At 39.1% G+C, this 13,196-nt stretch overlaps 1 protein-coding gene across 2 annotated transcripts in view; it reads left to right on the top strand.

Moving 5' to 3' along the window:
* The window catches only part of Arhgap28 (Rho GTPase activating protein 28), an 82,874-nt gene that overhangs the window by 27,087 nt on the left and 42,591 nt on the right, over window positions 1-13,196 (top strand). Inside the window, exons 3-4 of one of the 2 annotated variants that reach the window (XM_090353481.1) lie at window positions 40-257; window positions 8,944-9,036. In XM_090353481.1, the coding sequence (XP_090209607.1) occupies window positions 40-257; window positions 8,944-9,036 (311 nt within the window). Of the gene's footprint in view, window positions 1-39; window positions 258-1,487; window positions 1,619-8,943; window positions 9,037-13,196 lie in introns of those variants that run through there. The other variant, XM_090353482.1, reaches the window with a different exon arrangement.

The following is a 13,196-nucleotide window of genomic DNA, read 5'->3' as shown; positions in this document are numbered from 1 at the left end:
AGTGTCTCACCCTTCTCACGGCCATATATTATATGACAGAAGGCGAACTTGAAGCAGAATGGCTACAAGATGTGGGTCTGTCAACTCTGATCTCTGGTGACGAAGAGGAAGATGGCAAAGCCCTGCTCTCAACATTGACTCGAACACAAGCAGCTGCAGTAAAGAAGAGATATAACACCTACACCCAGACTCTGAGGAAAAAGAACAAGCAATCTGTACGGGATGTCAGAGACATCTTTGGAGTCAGTGAATCTCCTGTAAGTATGAACAGCTCAAGTAGAGTTTTAATTGGATGTGGATGGAGGGGGTTGTATGCCTGCAACAGGGATGGGACAGGTTGGTTCCATCCTAGTTGTGAGAGAAAACTAAAGCAGGCAGAACACACATTCTATAAAAAACTTGAACTCAAGTGATCATTCCTTACCTCCCAAGACTGTCTTCTTTGCCCAGAACATGTTTACTTCCTTCTGTATTAAAGCTGGAGAGTAATTTTTTTGGCAATCAAGCATTGGAAATTCTATGGATTCTCAGGGGAATAACCTAAGGATTGTAAGCAAGTTCAAGTGAGTTGTTTTAAATGAGGGGGTGGTAAATAGGATAGCCTTCTGTTCACAAACTTAACATAATAAAACAAAATGCACTAGATGGTTCAGAGGATCACACGCACTCAAGAAACACATGGCATTTCTTAGGAGAAATGACTGGTGGAAGTTTCAGCTGATTCCTATCTGTTCCATGATAATCGACTTTCAGAAGTGGAAGTTATTTCTCTTGTTCCTACACTGGGTTTATTGCTAGTTCCATCTTATAATTCCTTCCTTCCTCCATGCCTTGTATCCTCACAGTGTTCTTTGCAGTAACTGCACTGTGATCCAGCATGTATCCACTGAACTCATTCTCTTCACCATCTGCTGTGAGCTTCTACACAGGATTCTTGGAACTTTGGAAATGTTGACTATATTTCAAGAAGGAAATTTGATATCCTGCCCAGGGCAAGTTGTTTAATCACTTTGACTTAGGTTTCTCGTTTCATTGTACTGTAGGTGATGGTTGAATACTGTCTTCCAATTTGAGTCTTTTGCCATTGTAGTCATCTCGTCTCTTAGATGCAGTAATTTTAAAGGGTCATTGCCCAGCTGCTCATGTATGCTTAATTAACCTTTGCATTTGTGTTACTAGTATCCCAGAATTCTTTAGTACTTTCCACAGTGAAGGAAATGGCCTATTTTCCTTCCATCTCAATATGCATACCTACCCTTTTCAGGCTTCCTAAGACTTTGGATTTGTTCTAACATAAAAATAGTTTGTAGCTCCCAGTCACATGTGCCAGGAACCAACTGAGTATGCCTGGTGGTGGGGAAGGAGATGAACTTTGAACCTTAATTGATTTATAGCCTATGTACTGAACAGTCCAATTCTAGAATCTTCGCAATTATGATATGCTTTTAGGTAAGCACATCTGAGTTCTTTGCTGTTTGAACTTTCAACTTAGTTAAACCCCATGGCTTTCTGAATGGTTCGATTTGTCTACAGCTGTCATTGAGTAAAGATGACTCCCACTGGTTGAGGCCAGGGCATAACTGCTGGTATCCTGGTCAAAATGTCTATCAAAGAAAAGGTTTGTCCTGATGCCAGAACTTCCTGGCCTCACTTTTTTAGTGGTGTGTAGAGTCATCTTGTGTGAGTCCTCAGTATTTTTCTTCTGTGTTTCCTTTTCCACATGGATATCTATCTTTCTGCTTCAGATCAAGTAAATGGAGCAGTGACAGAGAATGAGTCTAGAGGCTTCTCTGAAACCTTTAGTTTTCAAGTGATACATACCACCTTTGTCTGGTTTCTGAAGACTTTCGATTTGTAGTAACATAAAAAATAGTGAGTTGAGAGTCTTCTTTGTAGACTTCTCTTTTTTTATTTGAACCTCCCTGACCAAGTAGGATTTGCTCACTGGCACTTTTAAGTCTAAAAAGAAATGAAGTCATTGACTTCTTTGAAACATATAAGTATAATCCACTGTTAACTTCCAACTCCAAGAAAGACAGAAATAGTATCCAGTTGAACACATGTGCATAGTCGGGAATGACCCTGAGGCCTTCCTCTGTCTGATTGTCTTATTTTCCTGTTCTTTTTCAGATATTCCTGCTATACCCCCCATTCTAGAAAGAATTGGGAATGGGATCTAAGGCAACAGATGATGACAGACAAAAGGAAGACCATGAATTTCTGGGAGTAAAGAGGTTTAATGATATTATAGGGAAGGGCAGTCAGAGAGAAGAGTCAGTGCGAGTCTGGTATTGTGTATGCAACTTAAAAAATTCGGGCCAGAAGTTTGGCCTAGTGGTAGAGTGCTTGCCTAGCATGCACAAAGACCCAGGTTCGATTCCTTGGTACCACATACATAGAAAAAAGCCAGAAGTGATGCTGTGGCTCAAGTGGTAGAGCTCTAGCCTTGAGAAAGCCCAAGGACAGTGCTCAGGCCCTGAGCTCAAAGCCCAGGACTGGCAAAAAAAAAATTCAGATTACTTTCTGTCAGAAATGTAGATAGTCATACAAACCTAGCCTTTGAAAAAGACAAGTTATATATTTCCTCTGTAGGAGAAGAGATATGTAGAAAAAGAAAGGATATCAACAGCCCTCTGCAGAAATGGTCAACAGATAAGATCAAGGATTGAGAAGAATATCAGAAAAAAGTTATTCAGACATCGTGTAAAACTTAGTGGGGAAGAAAGATCTATTTCCCTTGAAATCATGAAGAAAAGGACACTTTCAAATTTAGAAATGAATAGTTAAATCTACAAATAGCAAACAAGTAGTCCCCCTTGTTCATTCTTTCTGCTTATTGTTACTTCATTTTGTTCCTTCTATTTCTTTCTGTAACAAAAATAAAATATAAGCAAAACAAAAACAGTTATAGTCACAGTCAGAAGTCAAAATCTGCAGGAGACAAAAGACACACTTTTGGTTGCTTGGTCCGGCTTATAATGTGAAGTCTCCTGTTGCCTTCTACAGATCTTTCTGTGTTGATTTCATCCTTTTCATTGTACAATACTTGACATGTTTGTACTTTATAAATGTAAATATCTTGTGTGAAGCTGCTTTGGGCTATTTTAAAGTTCAGTACTTCCTGGGGAACCTTGTCACACCCTCGAAGGTGGAACGTGCAGCACAGGAGTGAGCAGGTTTCATTATAGTCATGCAGTGTATTTCAGGGTGATTGGGGGAGCTGAGGGTTGAGCCCCGAGCCTCACACATGCTCAGCGCAGTGTCCCCTCACCATGAGCTACATCTGCAGCATACCTCCTTGTCCATCTTGTTTTATCTTACTTTACTAACTTTTTGTGGTGTGTGTGTGTGTGTGTGTGTGTGTGTGTGTGTGTGTGTGTGTGTGTGTGTGCCAATATTAGGGCTTGAGCACAGGGCTTAGACATTATTCCTTAGTGTATTTGTTCAAAGCTAGTGCTCTACTGCTTGAGCCACAGCTCCACTTCTGGCATTTGGTGGTTGATTGAGACAGACTTTCTTATCCAGAGAGGATGCAAATTCTGATCCTCAGATCTCAGCCTCCTGAGTAGCTAAAACTATAGGCTTGAGTCACTAGTACCCAGCTCTTTTTGTTGTTTGTTCAATCTCTTTAAATAGTTATGCAAAGAGATTTCAACTCAACACATCAGTCTTTGTGAACAATAAATCCTGATCTTGTCCATTTTAGTACTGAGTTTGAATTGGAGTTCATAATGACCTGTAGAGCTTTTTCAGGAGAATTTCTTTTCAGAAATGAATTCATGCTCTAATCTATCCCAGTTAGTTTCAGGCTTGAGTCATCTTACAGGCTGGTGATACAGTGTAGCCCCTCTGTGCCTGAGGGGTCATGGATGGATATGGGTGTGTGGTCAGCTCCTTTCAATTTGATTTGTGGTATCAGACAGCTCACCGTTGGAGACTTTCCTCTATTATACTTTAATGGTTTCCTTCTTCTTCCTTCTCACTTCCGGTTACACAGAGAGACAATCTTTTCCATTACAAGAATAACCCATGGACTGCTGATGAAGGTGGCTATGACGTTTGTTCTCTAGGGTTTATTTTGTATATGTGACATGAGGCATGTATCTGCACTTGTAGCTTTGCACTTACACCGGCTTGCTCTCCATTCCTTTGGGGGTTGGTTGAATAGTTTGGACGTGGCCTGCTTGTGTTCGGGCTACTGCTGTGGCTTGAGGGTGAGAGGATGGAAGAAGGATGGTGTGGTCAGCAAGTGAGTAGTCTCCCTTGTTCATTCCTTCAGCTTATTGTTACTTCATTTCGTTCCTTCTATTTCTCCTCAGTAGGCAACTGCATCTGCTCACAGGTCTTTGCATTGCTCATGAAGTTGGCAGCAGGTGGCTTCAGGTTCTGGATTCTTCCCTGGGTGCAGTGTGTCCAGCCAGTGACTTGACTCTCATGCTATTTAGTCTTCTCAGCATTCTCCATTCCCCTGAAAGCAGCCAAAGGATGCAGCAAGTCAGATTAGATACTGACTTATGTCTAAATAATGGATTTATTTCCTTTTCTTTACACAAGGTTTTATGTAGACCAGGCTGGCCTTGAAGACACAACCCTCTCATATCTGCCTCTGGAATGCAGGTATTACCGGCATGACCAGCAGGCCCTACTAAAGTAAAAGGTTCTCTGAGCCTTTCATTCTGCCTAGTTCTACCTACCACTTTGATTTTGTAGGGTCTAACCTCATGACGATGACAAAGCTCTTCCTACCCCAGGGTTAAGAGGATGAATGAGGATACATAACCTTCAGAGCTGAACATGTGAGATTGAGAGCAGTCTCAATCTGGCAGACTCTAGCAGTCTCTAGCACTGCCTAGGGAAGGAGACACTGCCAGAAACAGAAGGAGCAGCCAGAGTTGTAAACTGTGGGGTATCAAACAGATAGTGGCCTGGTTCACACAGGAGATTGTGATTGGCTTAAATAAAGAATTCTACAGGCAGTGGGACCAGAAACCTGTTCCTCAGGGATCAGAAAGAACTGGGTCTTTCCCCCTGAGTAAGGAGAGTTACTTGGCTCCCACCTGACCTGTGGCAGAAAAGTGAAGCAGGGAACTCCCAAGTTTCCCAGATGTCAAGGTGTCTCATAAGCCCATCATAATTAAACTGAAATTATTGTTAAGTTAAAAATACATTGTAGAGCTGGGTGCTGGTGTCTCACACCTGTAATCCCAGCTACTCGGGAGGCTGGGATCTGAGGATTGCATTTCAAAGCCAGCCAGGGCAGAAAAGTCCTTGAGAATCCTACCTCAAATAAACTACTCAGAAAAAACTAGAGGTAGTGCCGTGGCTCAAGTTTCATAGATTCCAAGACGCTTTATTACAACTATACCAAGAGTTCTTTGTCACAGGCCAGTATAAGCAAATGGTATGATAATAAATAATTATCTTGCATAATCACATGTACTATGAAAAGGCTATATTTGAGCAGAATGTCCCTTTGGCCTTTGAGCCTGTCTGCAAAAAAAGAAAAACTCTTGATCTTATATTTTTTATACTCACAAAAATATAAATCATAAATTAGTGAGTATGAAAATACTAGGCAAAAGTTTACTTTCTTTTTTCTGATAGTACTGGAGTTGAACTCAGGGTCTCGTACTTGCTAGGCAGATGCTCTACCCCTGAGCCATGTTCCAGCTCTCTTTTACACTGGTTAGTTTGAAATAGTCTTGCATTTTATTCAGGCTTGCCCCTAGACGGTGATAGTTCACTTCCTGTCATTGCTGGAATGACAAGCGCATACCACATTCAGACTATTCTTCCTTTGAGATAGAATCTAGTGAATTTTCTGCCTAGACTCCTGGAAACTTCATCCCCAATCTTAGCCTGTAGGAGCCATCAGAGCCTAGTTTATTTGCTTTATTATTAAACAGTGTCTTTCATTGTTTGAATTTCTTTCTTATTTCTTATATAGTTTCTTACTTGTGCTGATTTTTTTCTTCTTGTCTAGTCTGTATCATTTGCTAGACCTTCAATTCTAATTTTTATCATGAGTGGTTCTAATTTGCCCTTACTGATTTTTTTTTTGCCAGTCCTGGGCTTGAGGTCCGAGCCTGAGCACTGTCCTCGGACTTTCTCAAGGCTAGAACTCTACCACTTGAGCCTCAGCATCACTTCTGGCTTTTTTTTTTCTATGGAATCAAACCCTGGTCTTCATGCATGCTAGGCAAGCACTCTACCACTAGGCCAAACTCCCAGGGCCCCCTTACTGATTTTTTAAATTTATACAGTCATACTTTTCCATTTCACTGATTTCTCTTCTCTTGGTTATATTTTCTGATATGTAGTTACAGTAATCTCTCAATTTCTCTGAAATTACTAAATTATTATAGGCTTTCTATTCCCCCATCTTTCTCCTCAATTTGTGTTTTTGCTTGAACGTATATCACTACATTTCTTTTTTTTAACATTTTGTTGCACAATTGAATTATACTTGTTAATGGGTAGAATTAATTAGCGAATGTTTTAAAATATATTGCTGCTGTGTTGGCATGCCATCATTTCTCCCAAAGAAAATGGAAAGACTGACTTTGGGTCCCCTGAAAGTCTCATATTTGCACAGTGTGTGAAAGTCAGTTCGTTTATGGCTCGCATGCACGAGTGCATGCACTTAGTCTATTTTGTATTGCTATAAGAGAAAGCCACAGATGGGAATTGTATAAAGAAGAGAGATTTATTTCTTATACTTCTGGAATCTAGGGTGTTCAAAATTGAGGGACTGGACCAGCATCTGGTGAGGGCTTCCATGATGCAACATACCATGGGAGAAGATAGAAGGGGAAAGGGGAGAAGAGAGGAAAGGAAAGAGAAGAGAGAAGGGAGGAAAAGGAAGAGGAGAGAGGGGGAAAGAACAAATTCACCCTTTCATAAAGGATTCACAATCAATACAACAAACCCAGTTCCAAGACTGCAGCATTCATCTGTTCCTAAGTACAGACTCTCTTGTACTGCTGCTGCATGTGCTGTGCTGTCTGGGATTCTCACTGACCAAAGCACAAGCACATACCTTTGGTTCCAAGGAAGGACCAATGACCTCAATTGTTTCCATCCCACACATGGCTGAAGTTTTGTGGTCCCCAGCCTAGACCACAAAACTGGACATCTGCCCAACGAAGGTAGCTGACCTGACTGAGTGCCTCTCTTGGGCCCACACACATCTACTCCCTGCTGTTCAAAATCATGGTGGCCAGCAGATGGTCTGTCTGGTCCCACAGTTGAGAAAACACTTCAACAATAAATTATCCTGCCAGTTTCCCTATATGCTTTGAGCTGTGAGCTTATTTGTTGTTTTTTATGGATCGCTTCTTTCCTTGCCATCAGTGCTTTCATATGTTATTCTTAACCTGAATGGCACTATAGTTACCAAATGTATTTCTAGTAAGTTCTCACAAACTCTGATCTGTCAATAGAACACTGTGCTCTGATGCTGTTCTGAATCTGTTTTTACAAACAATAACAACAACAAAACTTGCTTCCTGTCCTTCCTTGAGTTTGTTTGTACTACCTCTTGAGCATCCTTTTCACTTCAAAACAGATATGTGTTTTCATATTAACATAATATATACATTTTAAGGAACATGTACAGAATGTATACATAGATAATATAGAGAAATAAGCTGAATATAATAGTTTCTAAGGTTCTACATAACAGCATATGACTTTAGTAATGCCCAATATGCTTAATTTTTCAAAAGCTGTTTCAACCATGGCATATGATATATGCACATTATTTGGGGGGAATACCTTTATGATAACTGCTCAATTTTAGAGCTTATGCACATCACCTGAGGTACAGTTCATCATAGTCAGAATCTATGAACAGTTTTTGCATATTCTGTGAATGAGAATGAAAATGTTCTGCTATGTACTGTGTATTAATGAAGTCATTAATACAATGTACTTTCAATTTCCTAATCAAAAAGAAAACTGACTGTTCTTATTATGGGCTCAGAAATATTAAAAAAAACATTCATATAGTCTGTTGCAAAAACATGCTTTTTAGGAAGTGGGGCTTGGCTCAAGGGTACTAGTAGCCTTGAGCTGAAGAGCTCAGGGATACCACCCAGGCTGAGTTCAAGCCCCATGACCCACAAAAAACAAACAAACAACAAAAAAAACATGCTTTTACCAGCAAGTTGTGTCTTCAGAAAACTGGAGATTTAGTTTTATAAAGTAGGAAGCTCAAGGAAGAGCAAGGCAGTTTGGCAGCTTATGTGGTTCAACCAACTTTCTCATCTTGCCTTTCTGTTCCCCTTGGCATATGGGTAAGTATTGGACATTATTGCATGTCTGACACCGCAGGCACTAGTAGGTTGTGTGGTCCATGTTCTTGGAAGAAGCATTGTTGTGGCCCCATCTACTTTGGCAAGAAAACTTGAAACTTCCTGGGCTCTTTACCAAGTAGAATTCCCCTTTGGTCTCATTAGATACGACCTTCACAGGATCACACTTGATCTTTTTTGTAAGACAGAGCATCTTGGAGCAAAAACCATGATATTTGTCTGTCTTAAGAGGCAAAGAAAAGGAGGTTTTTGCTGACAGCTAGAAGTGTCTGCTTCTGAGACCAGTTCATTTATGGTGCATGCCATTTTTGAGGATCAATGATTATGGATATATTAGTAAGTATTGCTATCAATGTAGGTGGCCATTAGCTGTGTGAATTTCCACACAGCTGTATACACACACACACACACACACACATTCACAGCTTAGTTGTGCATAAAAGCATATACAGTCACATTTGCAATGCTAGACCTGCATAAAAATATGTATCACCGATAGTCTTTGTTGTAAAAGCCCAGCTCAATGATTCTAAGACTCTCTTTTTGGAAATATTGAATGTTATATTTTCATTCTTTCTGGACTCAAAGTAAAAGCAATCTCTTAGGAGCCTCTTATTTCTTCCATTAGCCAGATAACTCTTGTGACAACCATGCCACTCAGTTGGATGGCACCGAGGAAGAAAAAGAGCTACCAGACCTTCCCCAAACAAGAGGTTCTACGGTAAGTTCTGCAAAGAGAATAAACTGGAGGAGGGATTGCAAAAAGAAACCATTTCTTCCAGCAGTTAAAGTGGTTGGACAACCACACCTGTGAATGTATCTGTCTACCTTGATCAACTTGTAAGAAAAGGATTCAGCAGTAAATGGGTCCAAGTTTAATGGATAAGCACCAACATAATTACATATTCTAGAGAAACAGTATATACCTAGTATCTCAAAGATTATGTTTCTCTTTTGTAAGATCTAATTTTTTGCTTTTTTCTCTTTTTATTTTTTTCTGTCGGTCATGGGGCATGAACTCTGGGCCTGGGCACTGTCTCTGAGCTCTTCCTCCCAAAGCTGTCATTCTACCACTTGAGCCACAGTGCCACTTTCATTTTCTGGCTTTGAACTGTGATCTCTGATCTCAGCCTCCTGAGTAGCTAGGATTATAGGCATGAGCCACTGGTGTGTGGCTTTAATATTCTTTTGCTTTTTCAATTAACAAATTTTCTTAGGAGGGAAAATGATGGAAAGAAGTCTGATTAAAGTATTTTACAAACATACATGAACATCTCAAAGTGAAATCTCCCTGTACAACTAAATGATGCTAGTATAAAAGCACGCTTGGGAGTTATTAGTGCCATTTAGCCTCAAGCTTACCTTGTGGAACAGCTGTTCCATTTATCCTGTAGTGTAGGTGACCTTATACTGACCAGGTGTCCAGTTCCTCTCCCTTTCCATACTCATTCCCCTGCTCCCTACTTGCACAGAGGAAGCAGGGCCAGGCAAATTGAGGGTAGCAGTCCCGCCTCTATTGCAACAGCAATATGTCTTACCTGGAACTTCCTCTCACATCTGTTTTAACTTGCTGTCTTTTCTAAGATGTAACACCCCCCCCCCCGCAGTAGAATTAATTTATTTTCCATTGTTATCTTTCTGTTTTGTAAAGTCTTTTTCCTAACTTCTTCCCAGAGAGAAAAAGAAAAATGGCAGATTCTAATATATGTACTCTTTCCCACTCTGGTCGTGGGAAGATCCTTTTACTTTTACACACAGCCATTTTCTTTCACCATTTGGAGACAACAATTCTGTTACATCATTTCCAGAAAGCTCATAAATGCAACTGCATTGTCTGTATTTTCTTTTGTTCTCAGAACTGTTTTGATGGAGAGTTAGAGTTTGGAACGGAATGATTTCAACAGCCTCTTTCTGACCACCATTTGTGGGATTTGCCGTGGCAATAATTTTAGTATTTAGTTAGGCTTGGCAAACTGGATTCCTTCCTGTTTTATCCTAGATTATACTTCTGTTTATAAAAATAATGTAAAACCTTTTTTCATATTAAAATACACACACACACACACACACACACACACACACACACAACTCTTATAGTCTCTCCCTGCTGTTTTTATCCATCAGTTCTTTGAATTTACCACACAAATATTTTTGTTGTTGCTGTTCTGTGGTGGGATTAGGGTGTGAACTCAGGACCTTCCGTTTGCTAAGCAGGCACTTTACTATGTCAACCATTCTGTCAGCTCTTTTTGATTTTTTTTTGGGGGGGGGATAGGTCCTTAATTTTATTTCTTATATCAGACTAGACCACGTTTCTTGTATCTGAGATAGCAGGTGTACATCATGACACTCCACTTACTAATTGGGATGGGTTAGATTTTTGTAATTGTTTACCTGGGCTAGCTTTGAACTGATATCCTGTCAATTGCTATCTACCCTGAGCACCCTGAGTAGCTACAATGACAGGTATGAGCCAAAACACCTGACCTGAGTTGTATTTTAAAAACAAATTCTTTCTCTTCCTCCCTCCCTCTCTCTCCCTCTTTTCTTCTCTCTTTTGATCATATCCTAACTTTTCCACTGTCAAAATTGTTCCATCTTTTCTTACTTTTAAAATAGGAAGAGATTTGAATAAATCCGATACTAAGACACATGGATGGCACATACTCCCATGAAAATATAATAATTACTGAATTGTAAATAAAGCCAGCTTGGGATCCTTCCAAGACCCTATGGAATGACTAAAATGACCAAGACTGACCATGTCAAGTGCCACAGATATGCAGAAACTTGAACTTTTGTACAATGGAAATGTTAAATGACCCCTCTGCTCTGAAAGGGAATTTGACAGCTGCTAAAAATAGGAAAGATACACTTCCAGTGAAATCTGAGCCATTCTACTAAAACAAAATCCATATATCCATGCAAAGACTGTTTAAAAATGTTATTAGCAACATTACTTGTAATACACCCAAATTGAAAACAACACTAACATCCCTGTGTGGGTAAATGTATCCACATGTACTGGTATGTCCACATCATGGAATTCTATTTCACGATAAAAAGTAATGAATATTATTGATAAAACACAGTTGGATCTCAGTTATACCAGATGAAATGAGCCAGACTCAAAATATTCATAGAAAATTATAGAACATGTGAACTCATGTAGAGTGATGGATAGATGGGTGATTACCAGTCTTCTGGGTATCCCAAAAAAGGAAGGGCAGTGAAATTCAAAAGGGCAGGAGGAAAAGACATGGAACTCATTTTCCTCACTGCTCTTTATCTCAATGGTGGTAATGATACATAGGTTTTGTCACAACTCATCAAAATTCATCAAATTGGGTGCTATATATTTTTAATATTATAGTTAAAATATACAGGGAAATGGAGGTCAGATTAAATATTGCAGTTTAATTATATATACAACCATATGTCAGCTCTATTTTAGTAAACTGGTTAAAATGAAGTCTGTATAATACCCTAAATGCTTATTTTGTGGTTAGTGAGTAAGTAACTTCATTATGTGTGATGGTGAATCTCTGATACAAATACCATTAAATGTGGGGATTTACTGTATATTTACCATCTAATCTGCAATCATTGGAAAACTGGTCTATAAATCACTTCTCATATAGTAAAAGAAGGCATGTCCTTATGTTAAGTCAACACACATAACATATTCAGTGGAGATGTTAGTTTACTGAGAAAGCAAAGTAATCAATCTAGTTTATTTCCAGTGTCTTACATGGAAATCGAATACTTACACTAGCTATTGATTCATAATTCACAGCAAAATACAATGACACCATATGCTGAGAATCATCAGTCACATCTGTGTTTGCCTCCTATAAAAGAAAATCTAAGGAGCCTTACTTAAACAAGTGGGAGTTTGTTTTAATCACAAACTAAAGAAGTGATTATAGACAAATGAAAGCTGGTTTGCAAAACAGTATAATGGCAATATGAAAAAGGGCTATTTTTTTTTCCTTTTTCACTAAGGTTAGTATGTAGATTTAAACTTTCCACCAGTCCTAATACACCAATTAGGAAACTTCATGTACCACACTGATACATTTGATCAATACATGTGCTATGCAACTGTTTTTTGTTTGTTTGTGTTTTGTTTTTTTTTAGTTCAAAACCTTCTACGCAGTAGAATTTCCAATATAGAGCACATGATGGGGGGGGGGGACATTTTTCTTACTTGTGTTGCTTAACTCTCTTTCCTCTAAAAATAATCTCCTACAAGTAATCTTCTGCTCACCCTCTGAGCAATATTTATCATTTTATGAAGTTTAAATCCTTTCCAACTTAAAACTTTTTTTTCCTTCAGCTGCTAGACATTTTCTTCTGTTGTGTTCTCAGTTAATTTTCTTCCCATTTCTTGCATCCCAAACATCTAAGGCATATATTAGATGGTTGTAGCTTTACTCAATTCAGCTTTCAATATTTCCAAAATCTTCTCTCAAATTATACTGTGTGCTCTGTGTGCCAGAATTTTTCAACTTCTTGTTGTAAAGTAGCATGATTTTTTCCTTTATCATTATTGCCTCATTATTTTTGCAAAATTTCACCCAATATAGTCTTACTTCCTAACAACTGTCTCTCTTTCTCTATCTCTCACTCTCTCTCTGTGTTTCTCTCCCCCTCTTCTTTCTCTCTGATTTGTGCCAGTCCTGAGTTTTGAACTCAGTTGTTGGGTGCTGTCCCTTAGCTTTTTCCCTCAAGGCTGATACCCTACTATTTGAATCACAGCTCTACTTCTGGTGTTTTGGTGATTAACTGGAAATATGATCACTTTTGTTATGCCATTTTTTTTCTCTTATAGACAAACAGTCTCATGGACTGTCTTGCCCAAGCTGACTTTAAACTGCA

This window comes from Megascapheus bottae, chromosome 19 (assembly GCF_031878675.1).
Source record: "Megascapheus bottae isolate mThoBot1 chromosome 19, mThoBot2.hap1, whole genome shotgun sequence".
NCBI classification, from domain to species: Eukaryota; Metazoa; Chordata; class Mammalia; order Rodentia; family Geomyidae; genus Megascapheus; species Megascapheus bottae.
This window is presented reverse-complemented; position numbering and strand designations above follow the sequence as displayed.